The sequence below is a fragment of the Mycothermus thermophilus genome (genome assembly GCF_041956435.1).
Source record: "Mycothermus thermophilus strain CBS 625.91 unplaced genomic scaffold VTJ04scaffold_4, whole genome shotgun sequence".
In the NCBI taxonomy this organism is placed as follows: Eukaryota; Fungi; Ascomycota; class Sordariomycetes; order Sordariales; family Chaetomiaceae; genus Mycothermus; species Mycothermus thermophilus.
In genome coordinates this window covers 3,435,435-3,452,997 of record NW_027191430.1, presented here as the reverse complement: position 1 = coordinate 3,452,997, position 17,563 = coordinate 3,435,435, and the positions used below count along the sequence as shown (strand labels likewise).

The 17,563-nt window shown below is 55.2% G+C and overlaps 7 protein-coding genes across 7 annotated transcripts; 1 reads left to right on the top strand and 6 right to left on the bottom strand.

Moving 5' to 3' along the window:
- Window positions 1–93: 93 nt before the first annotated feature.
- On the top strand, window positions 94–2,258 carry VTJ04DRAFT_6973 (uncharacterized protein; the record flags this gene model as incomplete). Its single annotated transcript, XM_069365251.1, has 4 exons — window positions 94–299; window positions 354–595; window positions 693–2,060; window positions 2,134–2,258. The coding sequence occupies 4 exons, from the start codon at window positions 94–96 to the stop codon at window positions 2,256–2,258; spliced, it is 1,941 nt and encodes a 646-aa protein (XP_069218997.1).
- Window positions 2,259–2,768: 510 nt separating this feature from the next.
- On the bottom strand, window positions 2,769–4,421 carry VTJ04DRAFT_6972 (uncharacterized protein; the record flags this gene model as incomplete). Its single annotated transcript, XM_069365250.1, has 1 exon — window positions 2,769–4,421. The coding sequence occupies one exon, from the start codon at window positions 4,419–4,421 to the stop codon at window positions 2,769–2,771; it is 1,653 nt and encodes a 550-aa protein (XP_069218996.1).
- Window positions 4,422–5,013: 592 nt separating this feature from the next.
- VTJ04DRAFT_6971 (uncharacterized protein) lies at window positions 5,014–6,926 on the bottom strand (the record flags this gene model as incomplete). Its single annotated transcript, XM_069365249.1, has 3 exons — window positions 5,014–5,752; window positions 5,826–6,446; window positions 6,514–6,926. The coding sequence occupies 3 exons, from the start codon at window positions 6,924–6,926 to the stop codon at window positions 5,014–5,016; spliced, it is 1,773 nt and encodes a 590-aa protein (XP_069218995.1).
- Window positions 6,927–6,966: 40 nt separating this feature from the next.
- On the bottom strand, window positions 6,967–7,230 carry VTJ04DRAFT_6970 (uncharacterized protein; the record flags this gene model as incomplete). Its single annotated transcript, XM_069365248.1, has 2 exons — window positions 6,967–7,116; window positions 7,177–7,230. 2 exons carry the CDS (start codon window positions 7,228–7,230, stop codon window positions 6,967–6,969), a joined length of 204 nt encoding a protein of 67 aa, XP_069218994.1.
- A 662-nt stretch (window positions 7,231–7,892) lies between these two features.
- On the bottom strand, window positions 7,893–8,513 carry VTJ04DRAFT_6969 (uncharacterized protein; the record flags this gene model as incomplete). The annotated part of the gene is made up of 1 exon (XM_069365246.1): window positions 7,893–8,513. One exon carries the CDS (start codon window positions 8,511–8,513, stop codon window positions 7,893–7,895), a length of 621 nt encoding a protein of 206 aa, XP_069218993.1.
- A 136-nt stretch (window positions 8,514–8,649) lies between these two features.
- Window positions 8,650–10,962, bottom strand: VTJ04DRAFT_6968 (uncharacterized protein; the record flags this gene model as incomplete). The annotated part of the gene is made up of 3 exons (XM_069365245.1): window positions 8,650–10,015; window positions 10,109–10,442; window positions 10,569–10,962. 3 exons carry the CDS (start codon window positions 10,960–10,962, stop codon window positions 8,650–8,652), a joined length of 2,094 nt encoding a protein of 697 aa, XP_069218992.1.
- Window positions 10,963–15,874: 4,912 nt separating this feature from the next.
- VTJ04DRAFT_6967 (uncharacterized protein) lies at window positions 15,875–16,792 on the bottom strand (the record flags this gene model as incomplete). The annotated part of the gene is made up of 1 exon (XM_069365244.1): window positions 15,875–16,792. The coding sequence occupies one exon, from the start codon at window positions 16,790–16,792 to the stop codon at window positions 15,875–15,877; it is 918 nt and encodes a 305-aa protein (XP_069218991.1).
- Window positions 16,793–17,563: the final 771 nt, after the last annotated feature.

Below are 17,563 nucleotides of genomic sequence, written 5' to 3'. Positions count from 1 at the left end.
GTACAAGGACCCTCCTTACCAAATATCCCTTTTCTCTCATAAATTATTGTCCGGGTTTTTTTTACCTTCTTTCTTTACGGGCCTGACCGACCAATGCGATCATCAAACCCGACGGAACCCCCACTTTCTCGGATCCCAAGACCGACTTACATGGACAAGTATCCGGCCACCCCACGGACTCCCTCCATCAGGAAGGTCCCATATAGCCCTATGGATCATGTCATTGCAAGCTCTGGTCCTACGGGCAACTTCTCGCGGTCAAACTGGCCCTTCAGAAACCCAACCAGTGCCGCCTCGATGTAAGATTGCTGCCTTTTTGCAAGACAGCACGCAACATACTAACCTGTGTTCAGTAACAAGACTACTGTCGCCATCAGGAGTTCTTGTGACGGTGGTTCTGATGATAGAGAAGTCGGTGATGCTAGTTCTGCTCGATACAATGGCTGGTCCACAACATCTGGTGGAAGTGTTGGCACAGTCACCCGTGCCCCGGCCTCTCTCAAAAGACGATGGAGCACCCGTGCCAGTGAGGCACACCCTGGAGACACTCTTTCCACAACTGTGGCTTTGACAGTTTGTGGCAACCCTATGCCTGGTAAGCAGTGACCTAATGAGTGCTTTTCATTGATATCTATGAAAGAATGGGAGAAAGAACAAATCACTAATCGTGCTTTGGCATTGTCGCACTTCAGACGAAAGTTTGAGCGAACAAAACAAGTGCGGTCGCTACGGTCAGCTGGCGGCCTTTTGCCAGGAGCGGCCTTCGACGCCGGCCCCTTACTCCAACATCAGAAAAGTCTCTGAGGTGACTGAGCCCGAGAGCGGTCCTAAGGAGGGTCGCCAGAGGACCAGCCAGAATGAAGGCGTCGCGTCGGAGCCGCTGTATGGCGGCCACACCGTGGCGATTGGGGTACCACGGGGTGGCAGCACCAGGTCGCCCAACCTGGCCCCTCCCCCGCCAGCCATGCTCCGTGATCGTGGACCACGGCTGGCATCCCGCGCGCACCCGCTGTCGCACGTGACTGTTCCTCCAACTGTGGAGGAAGCAGTCCTCGGTGCCCCGAGCAACATCAGCTCGGAGGCCGTCTACGACGCAGGGGAGGGTGGATATGCGGCGTTTGTTTCAGTGGACCTTTCGTCCCCGGAGCCGGTCCGAGGCGCCTCGATGCGTGCCTCAACCGTGGGCAGCTTGCGGCGCGCCATCTTTGGCGTCTGCTCCGGGCGCCCAAGGACCGACCTTGATGAGGACATCGAGCTCCAATCGCTACGCCGTGGGCCGAAGGCCCGCCATGCTCGCCTTCCCCTCAGTCCAACTGCCGCGATCAATGCTGGACTGCCTGTACCCGAGAGCACGAAGGAGCTGTGGGCTGGCATAAAGCGATCTCGGGACTTAATTCTGGTTTCCGCGGCCCTACTCATCCTTTCCCTGATCAGTGTTGCCTCAAGCATTACCGCCGTGTCCGTCTCCCACGACGACGGCAAACCCATAGTGAGGGGGCTCCTTACCTGGGTCACCCTGAGCGGCGTGTTCCTGGTGGCTTCTGCTGGGCTCATGGGCCTCGGTTTCTGGCTGCGGCACAAGTCGTATCGAGACATGATTGCTAGGGAGTCCTGGATCGAGATGAACGTGCTGTCACGACCTCTTCCCAACCAGCCCGGGGCCGACCAGGACAGCAAGCCCAGCAATGCCGAAGATCCCGAGGCCTCAACGGATTACAAAACCGTTTACAATTCAATCGACCTACTCAAGGCTCGCCTCGACAACCTCATAGATACCCTGATACAGAGCCGCCAGATCGCACCGTCTCTGGCGACCTCCCTCGAGAGCGGCACTTCCCACACCGAGCTTCTCAAGGGCCGCGCTGTTGAGATGCCAGTGTGCTCAGGCCTTGTTCCGAACAAGCCTCAATCCAGCAACGACGGCAGTTTCGACAAGACGGCGTGGATAGGCGGTTCTATTGCACCGCGGGGCTCTTTCCCAGACGACTCCAAGGGCAAGAAGCCGATGTACCCCGTTTCACCGTACTACCGCCGCCATGCTTCCAAGCCATTCTCGCACGGTCAGACGAGGTCGACCTTGTGCCCGCCGAGAGCGCAAACCAGAACAGCGATCGCCCCGGTTCCATTGCAAAGTCGAGTACCAAGGCCAGTATCCTGACGGAGCTGTGCGAGGCCGTCACGGAGGAGTAGAGTCCCCTCCCCGCGCCGTCGTCGTCTCGACGGACCTCAACTCAGTTTACTCAGCAGCTACCGAGTAGCACCGACGCGACGCCCACTTGCCAGCGTTTCAACGCACCGCACTCCTTCTCGATGCTCGATAAGCCTGTCGAGCAGTGACTGCTGGAGATATCTAGTGGGAATCTGGATGGATGGAGGTGAGGTTCCTTATGAATGTATCTGAAACATTGTTTGATGTCATGTCGAAGGACGACGAGGTCGTTTGAGCTGTATCATCAAGGTGATCACACGGGACGTCATTCCACTTTGTGTTTTCCGATTGCCATTGGTTCATTCATGTCAGCTCTTCTCAGCTCATGATATAGCCACATGGGTACTTGAGAAGACGAAGGCAGGGACTTGGGATTCGATATATTATTCGGCCTGGGAGCGTGGTGAGGCGGAGGGCATGTCAGACATGAGGACACAAGATACCCGGGGTTTCATTCTGGAGTCGTCACAGGGATGTTCGGAATATCATATGTCAATGGTATGTCTAGTGCTTATTGTAAGACAAATTAATTGCGCGACGGCTATTCCAGTCGCGAACATTATATCGCACGAGCCATCCTAGCCTTGTTTTCCCTATACCTCTTCTCCTTACCAGCCAATTTCCTCCTCTTCTTCCAAGCCCGGTTCAAGTCTCCGCGATGCTCCCAGAACCATTTCTGGAAATCGCTCACTGGCTTTTCGTTGTTCTCCTCTCCTTGGGTTGCAGCGCCTCCATGTGCGAGAGGTTGATCCTCCATGGGATGGTCCTCCTCAACCCCCTCATCCTCCTCCTCAATATCACTCCCGCGCTCCCAGGGGACAAACCTCCGATCAGGACGCGCAGTGTCCGGGGTCGGGGCAGCGCTTCTGATGCGGCGAACTTCAAGGTCCTTGCGGGTGAAGGGGGTCATGGGCTCTGTAATACCCGGTGCCTGATCATCGACCCCCTCTCCGTCATCCTCATCATCGATGCCGCCATCCCCGAAGAAGCTAAATGGCTGGTCCGCAGGCGCGGGTGCTGGTGATTCCCCATCAGCCGGCTTCGGGCGTTTGTAAAGTGCCTCTAAGGGGTGTACCACTTTGGGTTCGTTCGGTGTTGTTGGGGGTATCGAGATGGAGAGGTTTTTGGGTGGGCCATTGGATTTAGTCGGAGTTTTCTCATGATCAGTCGGGGAAGAGGGTGTTGGTGTATGGTTCGAATGGGGGATTCCAGCATCCTGGGAGCCAGAAATGCTTTGTGCGACGGGGGAGGAGGGCTCTTCCTCATCGCTGCTTGAAGATTTGGAAGAGCTGGAATCATCTGTATCGTCATGCAAGTCGCTGTCGTAGGCCTCTTCCTCTTTGGGCGTACCCGAGAGAAGTATCCTCTCTGGCGGAGGTGGCCTTGGTTTGACAGCATCCACCACATTGCCGTCCTCGTCCACCCACCCTTTGCCTTCGACAAATTCCAGGGGACCTTTTTGACTTGATGTTGGACCCGCAGTCTTCAGGAAGGTCGGGAATTTTGTGGTCTTCTCAAACTCGTGGATAACCACCTCCCTTGTCTTCTTCCCTTTTTTCTTGTCTTTTTTCTTCGGGCTGGACGCGTCGGCAGAAACTGCGACGGCGTTCGCGGGGAGGACAGTCTTGACCAAACATTCCGGATGATCTGTGTACTTTGACTTGGCCTGCTTCTTCTTTTCCTTGCCCTTGCCTTTCCTGTCTTTATCCTTCTTGGACTTCTTCTCACCGGGTTCCTCGGCCGTGGTCCACCCGCGCTTGACCTTCCGACCGTCCTTCAAAACGATGCCGCTGAGCACCTCCGGATCCCGTTTCCTCTTCTTGCTCTTGTCCGCCGACGGCACCACACCCTCAACATCATGCTTGGACTTCTTCTCCTTGGCCATTGCTGCTTCGCCTAAGGGAGCGGGGATGCCGGACGGGCGGGCGCGCTCGATTCTGATCTTGATTCCTTTCAGGACGGAGCCGTTAAGCTTCTTCCTCAGTTTCTCGGCGTCCTCTTTGGGTAGATCTAGAAAGCCGTATCGCTTTTCGGGGAAGGTCTCAATGGTGTGGTATGAGATGTTTCGGGCTTTCGGCAGGAGGGCGGACGACACAATGACCTTGAGGAGCTCAGGGTCCAGCGGCGTGACATGTAGGCGCATGTAGGCGTCGTCGCCGCTGGGTGAGTGCGAGTTGTTTGGTTCGGCGGATGTTGTATTCTCGGCCGGCATGGCTAGGGCTCTTGGGTTCTGAACATCTGCATGGCGCACGTGGTTGGGAGGAGTATGTGATTTCGAATTGATGTACTAGGTACTGTGAAAGAGGGTGGTCGGTCAATTGAGTGTCGTCGCAAGTTTTCGGCACCCAAAAAGATTAATCGATAAGAACTTGGTTCCACCTTGCTCATAGTTACGTCACTGTAATGCTGATTGCTGTATTTACGGTAACAGTACAATATCGGAGAACGGGACTTGGAACCGAAAGCAGCCCATCAAGACACAAAAAGTACAAATCTATGGATGATCTTTCAAACTCGTCCAGTACCAGGCTTCGACAACTTGGAGAATTATCCATACTATTAGGTAGGATGTCTAGTGTAACAAGTGCAAATACCAAATGCGCCGCCCAACACCTGAACCCCCTTCCAAGACTCCTGGGACCACCACCCCAACCAACCCCTATCCATCATGACCGTCATACCCACGGAGATGCCTATCCATAAGAATAACCACCAACTCCAAAAGCTTTTGATCTTCCCCAATCCTTCCCTTCCTTCCCAGCCTCTTCCTCCCTTCATATACTTCCAACGTGCGATTGGAAAACCTACTCCTCCTTTTCTCTCTCCTCATCCTCATCCTCCTCTTCATCTTCCACCTCCAAAGCCCAATCCCTCCACCCTTCTCCCCTGACCCAGCTAATCCCCTTTCTCCAAGCTCCCTCTTTCACCGCCTTGGCATCCTTCTCATAAACCACACCCGTCAACATCAGCGCCAGCACAAACACCCACACGTCCCCTCCGCGCATGGCCCTCCACCACCTCCGCTTGACGCCCACCTTCCACAGGCTCTCGACGCTCGCCTTGGCCGTCGAGAGGAACACACCCCGACTGCCGCGCTTGCCCTGCTGCAGCATGGCCCAGAACCCGGCCAGGAAGCCGCCGAGGAAGAAGCGCTGCGTGGGCAGGAAGGAGCGCGGGAACCAGGTCTGGAAAAAGCAGATCGAGCTCCACGCCGTAGACAGCGCGCCGGTGAGCACGCCTGCAGAGCGCAATGCGCTGCCAATTAGATTCCGGACGGTAGATAAAGGGTAGTGATATAGAGCAGACAGGCGCGGGATCAGAAGCGCCGAGTAGACGACGACAAGGAGGCGTGTGAGGGGCGGGAAGGATTGAAGCCAGCAAGTCAGGAAGGCGCGGGAGCAAGACGGGTCGGCCGGATGAAGAGTGGCGCAGGAGAGCGAGTTGATCAGGGGGTGGGCGCCGGAGGAGATCGGGGCAATGGGCGTTAGGGAGGAGGGGAGGATGTCCTCTTTTTGAGGAAAGAGGGTTGGAGAGATGAAAGCTCTGGGGAGATATGTCGGTTAGTATGCTTGGCTTGGCGGTTTTGTCGGCTTGTGCATAGGGGAGAGTCACTTACGGCCATCCGAGCTTCGCCATCTGCGCCAGACTGTCCACAATCTCTCCTGGCTTTGGCCATTTCAGACCGGCCGGATATCCCTCCGACCGAGGCTGAAGATATGTTCCCGAACCCTTGAGTACAACTTCGCTCCACAGCGAAGGCAGGCAGTCCCGATCAAACACCAGCGCATGCATCAGTTGGCCGATGGCAAAAGGCTGCAGCATCCAGCTTCCCCACCACGCGGGCCGCTCTCTCATCCTTGCCGGTTTACCATTAGTCCCCGCCTCCCAGCCCCAAATCATGCCGTTGTCCTCGGCGCAGTTCCACCCAAACTCAAGTGCGCGGAATAGGGCATACAGCCCGATTGTCGCGCGCAAGGGCCGGTTCGGATAGACGCCGAGGGCCAAACCAGCGAGCGACGCGCCAATGGCCGGAGCGTAGGGAGAGGTGAGAGTGCTCGCGGTGCGGGGGTTGCGCAGGCGGAAGGGAGCGGCGGAAGGGTCAAGTAAGTGAGCACGCAGGCGGGTGAAGAAGCGGAAAAGGATGCGGTAGAGCAACAGGATTGTGCTGAGGGACAGAGAGAGGCGAAGGGTTGGGGATTTATGGAGGGGCTGCTTCTTGTTGCTAGTCGAGGCGGTGCTAAAACAGAGAGCCGCAGTTAGTCCATTGAACGCCAATCATGTTTGGTTATCCTGGGTGAACATACTCCTTCTTCTTCCCAGTCAACCGTGCTGACACCAAGTCCCACAGCTTCATCAGCGCCCCAGACGCCACGAAAACACGAATCGAATGCCTTATGGCCCTCGCGCTATAGTCGTCCACAACGACCCGCATCTCATCTTCCTCTGTGTCGGCATCTTCGCCACTCTCCTTCCCCTTCCCTTGGCCGCGACGCGGCTTCGGTCTTGGTCCATCGATGATGCGCTGTACCTGCGCAGGCGTCGGGGCGCGGCGCTTCAGGGCACGAGACCGCGATATGATGTATTTGTGCAGCGTGGCGTACTCGCGCGCTGAGATGGTGTAGCGAAGGGCGTTGCGCAGAACAGGGTCCGTGACGGATCGCGCTGTGAGGGAGGGGCCTCCTCCTGGGGGGCTTGGGGCCCCAGGCCGCGAAGCCATGTTTGCTGATTAATTGGTATTAAGGTGTGATGGATTGAAATCAGGTATCGTAGAGTCTGGGTGCGTGGCTGATCACTATGGTTGTTGTGAGGGGAGGCCGTTCGTTCAAGCCAGGCGCACGCGCCGAGGATGAGAGATAAGGGGGGCTGAAGCTGACGGGAAATTGCCAATGATCGCGACCGGGAACGCGCTGCCACGTCGTTGTGCAATCTCCGTGTCTCTGTTTGGAACGGTTTCCAACAACACAAACATGAAGAAGAATCGCACTGTTTGTGCCACGAGACGGGAGGTCGATGTTGTGCATTCGCGGGCGAGTCTGCTTCTTTGGAGCTCTTGGGGATTGGGAGGTGCAAGGAGGAAGAAGCGCATGATTGCCGTAAATTGTTAAATTACACATGCGCAAAGCCTCGGCTCTGAGCTCAGCCAAGAAAACGGAACTTGGCCATAGGGCCCCACACCCCGCAATGCCTTGAGAGCTCGCAGCGCCACGAGCATCATGACGTTGCAACACCACTCCACAACTCCACCAAGACGCATGACTTTGCAGCCGGCGAGCTCATCCATCCCTCTATGCCTGGACGGGCAAGTGATCCATCAACCGTCGCCGTCTTTTCGAGTCTACCCCAAACACGTACAAGAGGACAGGTCATATTACAGCACTCAAAGAATGATGTTTCAAGTCAGCCTGGGATTCTGGCTTGATACCAAGGGTGCTCTCTCCTGAGAGACCATCCTTTAACTTTCTCCGAGCCGTCAACGGCAACCAAGCATCCGGTCCATGATTTGTCCTCTCTGCAAATGCCTGGAACCATCAGACAAAGGAGACATCCTGTATATCCTGAATCCAGGTAGCCATTACCAATTTTTGTTGCGTATACTCTGTACAGTTTTGCTCTAACATGACTCAAAACACGGGCAGAAGTGCCATCCCATCGCATCCGTCTTGTCTCCGGTGCTGTCCTAAGTCTATTTTTCTGACTTTCCATCCAGGGGAAGTAAAAACGCCACTCGTGCTGGACCCCTTCTCGAAAGAAAAAAAAAGAGATACCTGCTTGCACGCCGACCAAAATCCGGTGGGACGAGGAAATCCTGAGCTCGACTGCCACAAAAAACAAGGCTGTCCAGGCCGTGGTCAAGAACCGGCTGATGAAGATATGACCATATTCCCCTTCCAAACCGCCCAGTCGCTGTCCGTGCCATGTGTGCCAAGGAAAGTACCAAGACGATGCCGCCCAAGGTGAAATCGTCATTAAACCTCCGAGGAAAACCTCCAACTGTAAGCAGCTGAGAGTCCATCGTGAACTCATGAACCGAAACCAACCAAATGTCATGCCCACCCACCCAGTGACCTGGCACCCCGCCGGCTCTACCCATCTGCCTTCCAGATGCCTCATGAGACGGGGTGTCCTTTTGTGTAACCGCGTAAACTCCAGACGCAATGCAGAAAACGATTAAAAAAACAGAGACCAAGCAGCCTCCGACAGAGCAACGAAGAAAGAATGCTTCCACCCAAAGCCCGCTCATCATCATAAAGCCTGCCTCACTCAGCGAGGTAATGCAGAAGAGTGACCTGAGACCCGAGACCATGAAAATCTCAACCCAGAAACCCAACCCGAACCAACCAACCAACCCCAACGCCCCGCCAAACCCAAAGCCTGAAAGAACTCATCATCATCAAGTCATCAATGGTAACTCTCAAAGTGCATCCAAAGCATGTGGATGCCTAGGCGCTCGCAGAAGATGGCGGCCCTTGGGACCAGGTATGGACCAGGTAGGGTTGGTCTCCAATAAACACCTCCTCCCTGAAACCCATGCTGTTGACCCAGAAATCATCCATGTGCGCAACAGCTACAGGAGCTGATGCGCCCTCCAGACGCTCTTGGAGGATGCGGAGCTGAGCATCGCCTTTCTCCGACAGCGCACGAAGTCTGCGTGCCTCGCGCTCGGCGATGATAGCCGTGAAGATAGCATGGCGCGAGTCGTTGTCGAACTCGCCGGTAAGCTTGCCGAGGTTGGGGTGCTCGAGAACCCGCTTGAGCAGCTCAAATGGGAGGTTCAGCACAATCCGTGACAGGATTTTGTCCGTCGAATTGGGAGCGCGTGGAGCATCAGCGTCCTTGGTAGGCGACATGTCGCCAAACTTGATCTGGGACAGACGGATATTGGAGGACAGACGCGAGTGGCGAGGCAGCTGGGTCTGGTTCTTGGAAGGCTGGCGGCTGTGCGATCCGCAGGACGTGCCGTTCGCGATGGCCGCCCCCTTGTCCGCCTTCGGGGCTGTCAGTGTGGTCGGGAGACGTGAAAATCCGCAATCTCCGACATTGACGTCAAGGACAAAATCCACCGGGAAGTTTTGGATGAGCCAACCAAGCACCTGGTCGAAGAGCTCAGGAACCGCAGCACCATCACGATGCGACGACAACGCAGCCATCTTGGACACAAACTTGATGGCGAGCTCGATGGTGTTCCAATGGAGCAGACGCGTCACCTGATGGATCGCGACAGGAAAGATCCACGGAAGCTGCAGGTAATGAGCAGTGGCGACGTAACTGAGGGCGTTCTTCATGTCATCGCGAGCATCGCGGTGGGGCAATTCGGTGTGCAGGACTCCCTCATGGAAGCTCCAGCCGTACAGGCCCCGAAGTGAATACCAGAACGTATCAGATCGCATCCACTCGTCCTTGATGTCGAGGAAGACAACGCCACCAGGCACAGTATTCTGAGCCTTCATTAGGTCGGCCAGAACAGGACTGCGCGACAGAATGAAGCGGTGTGCAGGCATCCGGAGCGACTTCAGATTGGGGTGGTAGGCAGGATGGTCCTGGAATTCGTTAATGTCCGCAAATCGGACCTCCAGAGTGCAGTCGGCGAAAGTCTTATCCATAAGGCCGTGTCGAAGGAAAGCAATGGTGTCCTGTTGGTCGTGGAGGTCTTGATACATGGGAGGCAGGCCAGGGTTGCGAAAGACATTGCCATTCATGGGAGGCGGGGGTGGGACCGGACCGGCGGGGTGGCCGTGGCCATTGACGGCATGATAAGCCGGGAAACCGTGGTCCTCAACCTGAAGAGAGGATTGCGACCCTTGGAAACTGTGAGGCATGGAAGACCCAGAATGGTTAACAAGGTTCGGAAGAAAACCATTGATGGCTTGAACGGGGGACACAAGAATAGGGTGCCCATACAAGTCCACAGCAGGCGGGGGATAAGGCAGGAAGCCCGGAGGGGGGAACAGGCTGCCAGAGCGAGGGGCCGGGGAAGAGGCGTTGGAGTCGTGGAAAGCACCGAAGACCATGCTGCCATTGCTGAGGTGGGGCTGGTGGTAAGCCGGGCGATGCACCAGTGCGGGGTGCCCCGCCGGCAGAGGCGCATCGGGACCGGGGCCCGGGCCGGGGCCGGGGCCCGGAGCGGCACCCATTGGTCCCAGGTTGTGGTTGGGTTGAACCGGAGGGCGATGGGACTGCATGGTTGTCGCAGATGGGCGGCGGTCAAGGACAGTGGGGACCACAGTCGGCGTCTCTGCATCAAGGCATGATGAGTCAAATGTCTGTGTGTGGGTACAGAACGGAAGGGTGTTGAGGACAACGAGGCGGGGCAATGCGGTCAAGACAGGCGGGGTACCTGCGAACGACGAGACAAACATACCTTTGTCGCGGTCTTCCGCGATGCCCTCCGAGCTGCTAGTAGGAGTATTGGCGATAGCCTGAGTGGAGGAAGTAGCTGAAGGCGACGAGGCGCATGTGTTGATCGGGTCGGCAGACTTGTTAGAGTTTGTGGAGGAGACACCGTTCGTGAATTCTGCGACAGGCTTGGTGGTGGTCGAGGCACCATTCGGGAACTCTGCGACCGGCTTGGTAGTGGACGATGCGGTGCCGTTCGAAGACTTGGAGGTCGGAGCCTGATCGGTCGTGACAGAAACGCACTTGCTGGCAGGACGCTGGGGGAAGTTCAGAGGGAGGGCAGGGATGACGGGAGGTCGAGAGGGGGCGGGTTTCACCGCGCCGCCAGCAGCGATTCCAGCACCGGTACCAGGGGCCATGGTGGCGGTGGAAAGTGGGCGCGGTCTGAAAAATGGAGTTGGGAATGGAAGTATGAGCTAGGTAGGCGACCGACGAAAAGCAACCAGATAGAAGGAGTGACGGGAGTTGGAGGAGGTTGTGAACGAATCGGTCGGTTGAGGAGTCGGTCGCGAGAAAATTTGTGGGTGGTGGGTTGAGATGTGGTGTGGAAGTGTGGAAGGTGGGATGAGATGAATTGGAAAAGTTGAGCCCGATGACTTGGCGGCAGTGGCTTGTCAAACTTCCCCGGCTGGGCCTGTCTGGGCTTGTCTGGGCAGTCCGATCTGTGCCTGGACCTGGAGCTTCAGCTGTTTGCACAGGGCACTTCAACCTCGCGGGGCAGGGCACTTCGGTTCCCCGTCAGCGACCGACTGTGAAAGTAACCAACCGACCGGCGGGACCTGAGTGGAACACCCGGGACAGCCCGATCCTTGCTGATTAGGTTCCTGCGAGGTCCGGCAGTAAGCAGCAAGTCGGAAAGCTGCTTTGGAGTTCCGCTCAGGTGCACAAGATTGAAAGAAGTTGCTTGACAGTGGGCAGCGGGAACCTGGAGAAGCGCAACCTGGAACAAGAGATGGGCAACGTTTGAAAGTTTCAAGGTTCGAAGGGCAGAAGTCCCGTTCGCTGAGTTGCAGATGCAGGCCCCAAAATTTTCCATGCCCACCAAAAAGAGGGATGGTCTGATTGGTGGGTTGGAGAAGTGGGGCTCGCACCACGGCTGATGTGGTCCGTGCGTCTCCCCGGAACAGAAGCCGAAGGAAGCAGTACCGTCTTTGGTGGATGAAGGTGTTGGCGCTCCACCTCAGCCGAGACCTGGAATCTTCTTTTTGTTTTGTAAGCTGCCTAATCTGGATGATGCGACGATGCTCAAGTTTTTGCTTTGCTGGAGAAGCGCAATCTTATGCTAGTTCTGAGAGGGTCATGGATATTCCTGCTTGGTCGGAGTATCCCATTTTATTCACTTTATTGCCATGTTTATCCACGTTGAATGAAGGAATGCATCGGCAACTTGGGTCTTCAAGGACCTGGACCTGGACTGAACTCATAACAGCCTCATCCTCCGCCACTCCCCTCTGGCACAGAGGATTAAAAACCAGATTTCAAGCCTACATATCCATCTCATCTCAGTCAATTAACCCATCTAATGTTGGTGTTGTTATGTCGGAGGGGTTGTATTTGATCATCAGATACCTAGATGGTCTGAGAACAGGACTGGCCTTGTCAATACGTCAGGTTAAGGTTGAGCCGCAGCTCGGCCCGATCCGAGACCCCCGACATCCCGATATGAGATGGAAACCCAGCCAATTGATGGTCCCAACGTCTTAACACTGTTCGCCAGCCCTGTCCTGGTTCGCTCCCCAAGGCTGTTGTTTTTTGGTCTTGTCTGACGCCTCACCCATGATTGCCTCTTGAAGAAGGCTGACGCGAAGAGTGGCATGCTTTGTGCTTCTCAATCCAACAAATGGGCCAACTGCCCCCCTTGTCAGATGCCACCCTGGAATGAGTTTTTAGACAGGATTCGATTCAGACGGTGTGATTTCGTACAGCACAGACAACCTGGAACAGATATCGAAAACTCCCAGCACCCTTTGGGGCTGTTATTCTCATCTTAACCAAGATCCCATCCCAAAATGACATATCCATCTCCTCCAAGGCTGCATCTAAACCCCAGGATTCCATCCCGGAACGAAGCCATTCAAACCACCACTCCCGCCCATGTTGCCCAGAGCTCGAGGCTTCCAATCCGAACCAGCCCCCTGTTGTACCATGTCCTGTTGTTTCGTGTGCGCTTGCTCTTTAACTCCGTCAGCCTCCGTCCTCCTTGGCCGCATGCAAACGCCGGCCAAATACGACGCCTCGTACTCATCATCTTCTTTCATGTCATTCTCATCCACTGGTGGCGGCCTGCGATATGGGTAATTCGGCACTGGCGCTCCCTTTTCCCACAGCGGGATCATCAAGTTGTCGTTGTTTGTTGAACCATGGCCCTCCACTCTTGCATTCACATCCCCAACACCACCTGGGCCTACACCATACATAGGCCTCTTCATCGCCGCTCTCAGTCCGCCAACAATTGCGCATCGTGTATCACCTAGCGCCCGCCGTTGTAGATCCCATGGGCCACCAGCCACCGCCATGCGCTGGTCTGCTGTCCCAAGTCGCTGTCCGTAGCGGTTCATGACAACGCTGGTGGCTGTGAGTGTTGAACCGTGTGGCTGGCCGGGACTGGTGTGGACAAAACGGCCGAGATAGAAGTTGCCTGTGTGCCAGGACAGGGCACAGCGCTCATTTCGACCTAATGATCGGTAGGCGGTTAGTGTGGGCCATGCTTTTCAATTTCTTTCCTTACACTTTTTCATTTTAAAACAAGTAATCGTTCTTTTCTTTGTTTATTTTCTTGCTGTTTTCTGTTTTCATTTCCAAGGAAAGAAGAAAAATAAGCCCCCCCCCCCCCAAAAAAAAATTCACGTAAAACGAGACGAATTGCCAGCCAAATATTTAACGAGAACTTACATGTCGTCACTCCCAACGTACACCTCGCATCGAACCGATTCATCAACCACTCCCCGCAAGCGCCGCACTCCCAGTACACTGGATCAACAAACCGCGGCGACGCATGCAGTCCGCCCACTGTTCGTATCAACAGTTTCCCCGCCGCCTGATGGCTCGTGTGTGACTGAAGAGCTGGAGTCGGTGTCGGCTGAAGCTGCGTTCCTGTTGCCCGGTTCTCCCCTCGCGAAAAGTTCCCCAGCGTTGTTTCTGCTGATGCAGGCGCCGATATGACAGCAGCTGGAGTGCAAGGCCTGCCCCCTGCCACCAATGGTCCTGCGAAAAGCGCGCAGTTGACACATTTTCTGTGGCGGCATGTTGGCCGCCAACAAGTGTTGTAGAAGGACACGATGGGGTTCTCGGTGTTGATTTCGGTTTGGCCGCCTCCTGTTGCTTCTCTGTTCTCAGGTGGGTGTTGTCGTCCTCCGTCTCCGTCGATGTCCCTCGCGGCTCGCTCAGCATTTGATCCCCATTTAGCTCCGCGACTCCACCTGTTCCAGTGAAACTGAGCGTTTGGATTGCCCATACCTTGCGTCCCATCTTCTATCTTCTGCCTCAAACCCCCACTCGCACTTGACCGTTGTCTTGCCGGGGAATGGTCCTCGTCTAGTTCAGGGATGTGCACCATCCCTACCGGATCTCCGTATCCCTCCTCCGCACACATGCAGCATAGCCACCGGTTCGTTTGTGTTTGTGGAAGCGGGACATCGGCAACACCGGTCTGGTACGGATACTGAACTGGAGTTGGAACGTTGATACTGGGACGTGATAGGCGGGATCGCGGGATGAGGACCGGGGAGGGAAGGCCGGGTGTTGGGAAGGTTAAGAGAGTTCGGGATTCTTTTTCTAGGTGTATGTTTTGACTGGCGGTTGGTGTTGAGGTGGATAATTGACCGAGGACAGGAGACATAGGGAAGATGATAGAAGGAGATCGGAGACGTGAACGTAACGGTGATGCTGGCTGCGTTGGCGGCCGGGACGGTCGGGGATGAGGGCCGTTGGGGAATGAGAAATCCACGGAGAGGGAGGAGAATGACGGCTGGTAGGTCATGTTATCCTAAAACAAAAGAAGATTTGGTAGGTATTCAGAAGTAATTGTATGGAGTAAAGTCTGTCGACTCCGAAACAATAAGATTGGCTTGAAGCAACAATGGCACCAACAAAAGATTGGTCGTCTCGAACCAAGGCGATATCTGTCTGAAGCAAAACGTGGGAAGCACGTGAAACTTAATATGCTAAAAAACCCTGTCGACGCATTCCGACCAGCTACATTCCTCATTCCAATAAGGCTGAGGCACAGACGGGAGTTGGCTCGTGGCAGGCCGAGCCGAGACATAAGGTAGGTGAGCTGGCGGTCCCTCAAAGGTGGTCAGTTCGAGAATAGATAGTGCAGCCACTGCTAGGACTTCGACATTCCCCGCTCTCTCGAAACATTAAGCCTCCAGCTTCGAGTCCTCCGACAACGCAGTTCCTCCCGCGGCTGGCGGCATGCGGGGAGGCGAAGGGAGTCGTCGCGCACCTGCAGGCTGCCGACTTGATCATCTCAAACCACTTTCTTGCTCATTGATGCTGTCAAACGACACCCGGGAAATAAATAGTATTCCCTCTTCAAGTGGCACGACAGAACATCCCTTGCAAGAGAGGCGGCTGCGAGGGGGCAATAAGCATGGAACTTGGTGAAACCTCAGTGTAGGTTGATAGGGTTTGAAAGGGAAGAGGGTTATTGTGAGATCGCCACGTAGTCGACACCTGAGAGGATCGTCCCTGTATCCAACCGTAGATGGGTGTTGTCTTAGATCAACCCCTGGCAGATGGAAGTCTCCTCAGCATTTATAGGTCGTGCAACACAAGGGGCAACATCGTCTCGGCCGGACATCGAAATCAACTTCCAACTGCCTAAGGACATCGGACTTCCCAGGCCACCTCATCAAGAACACAGCAGTGGGAAAAGAAACCCGAGACACAAAAGAAATTAATATGTCTGCAATTCATGAAATCAGTCTTGATTACTAGAAGATGGTTCATGATATGATGCTCCCGACACCGTCTTGCCCTGCCCTTTAATGCTCCAGTTATCCATGACCACACCCAATACCAACATTCCCTGAAAATGCTCAAGCCCACAAGATAAAAACAACTATTCTTAACCGATTACCATGCAACCTGTTCAGGGGGTATACAACGCCTCTCCATGATGCTCCGTGATATGCCGAGGAAATGCGTAGACGTTGTCGTATTATTAATAAACCGTAAATGACGCCGCAGATGCTGTGAGAGAGATAAATCGAACACTTCGGGAGCCGGTTATCGTAAACGCGTGTCGTAGCTGAAAGATAACACATTTCACGCCCTCGAGCGTTTCCGAAACCACCATGCCCTCCACCCCTTCACGGGTCTCGTCTTCTCTGTCCCCGAACTGGCCTCATTCGCTGTCTCTACGAGATCCAGACGATACCTCACCACGCTTCCCCGATCATCCTCGAAACCGATTCGGCGCTTGCTCTCCGGAATGAAACAATCCGGAACCACATGCCGAATCACCCACCCGCGCACGCCCTTGCTGGCAGCGTCAATTGCGGCATACTCCAGCCGCCGGGTGTGGTCGCTGGTCCAATAATGCGTTGTTGCTGGCGGGAGGTACGGGGCAGGAGACTCGGCACGCTGGTCCTCATGCTGGAGAGTGAAGAGTGAGGCGGAGGCGAAGTCTTTCGTGTCATGAAGATGGCTAGGGGAGGGAGGGTCCGGGTCGATAAGAGCGGGGTCTGATGAGGTGAAATGAGGGAAATGAAAGTAGGTCACTGGTTGGTGCGATTGCACTGAATGTGCTGTTGAGCTTCTTGGAGTGGATACCGAGGTTCGATGGTGGTGGTAATGGTGATGATACTGCCGAGGGCGGTGGGCAATCGGTCCCGACATAGAAGCCCGTTTTGGATTTGGTCTGGACCGCCGTTTTCGCGTGGAGGAAGAAGGCGATAGTGATGATTCGGTATTCGACTTGTGGTGGGACGAGGTGGAGCTTCGAGGAGCCATGGATTCATAGCCCGAGTCCTGCCTCCGCATCTCTGGAGCTTCCTGCCTCGGCTCTTCCTCTGGGATGGCTGATGTTGGCCGTGGGCAGACGGTGGACTGGTCGTTGGAGGGCCCTTCGGGTTCTTGGATATCGGAATCTTGGAAGCTATGATAGGTTGTATCGGACCGTGCCAGACTCACCCTAGAATTCGGGCGGTCGATGGTTTGGACGTAACTCAGATGAGAGGCCATGGTTGACGTGTGACGTATTTGGGAGGGCAGGCATCACAAGGCAGTTGAGTGTTGCTCGACCTGCCAACGATGCACAGGAGAGAACGCAGCGCAATAAGAAGCCTGTAGAGAAGATGTGGGAGGGTGTGCTCTTGAAGAGTTCTCGAAGCTGTGTGGAGTTCCGAAGATCCAAAACTGGTAGCTCATGCAAGTTGCCCGATCGGCCGTTACCACAGCGAGGGTCCCTGTCTCCATGGTGGTAGTAGAAACTTGCGGTCAGCTACGAACTGCCATTCACATATCATGAACCGAAAGTAAACAAGCGCTGCCCACATAGCGATGAAATGAGAGGGGCTCTCGGGGTTGTGTGAACCTGCTTGCCGCTGTTTAGGGCCGAGGGCGCTGCAGGACGGCACTAGCAGAAACCAATGAAGGCTGTCAGGGCTAGCCTCCGGTGACAGGTAGCCAACCATAGCGCGCTTGCGGGTCTAGTTGCTGGGGCTCTGCAGGTGACCCTGCAGCAAGTCCAGATTTGCCCCGGTGTGTATAAATGTGAAGTGGGTGATCCTCAGATACGGAGTACCTGAAGTACTGTGGATGCGGCAATAAAAGACTGCCGTCCAGTTTGGCACGCAATACCTGGAAGCTCTCCAGGTTGGTGGATGGCTTGTTCGGTGAGGGTGGTGGTTGAAAGGCAATGAAGGGATTTGGAAACTTCCATAGGAACTCAAGAGGTTGGTGTCTTCCAAGTCGGTGGAAGAAAGACGGCCGCCTTTTTTCCATGGCGTCCAT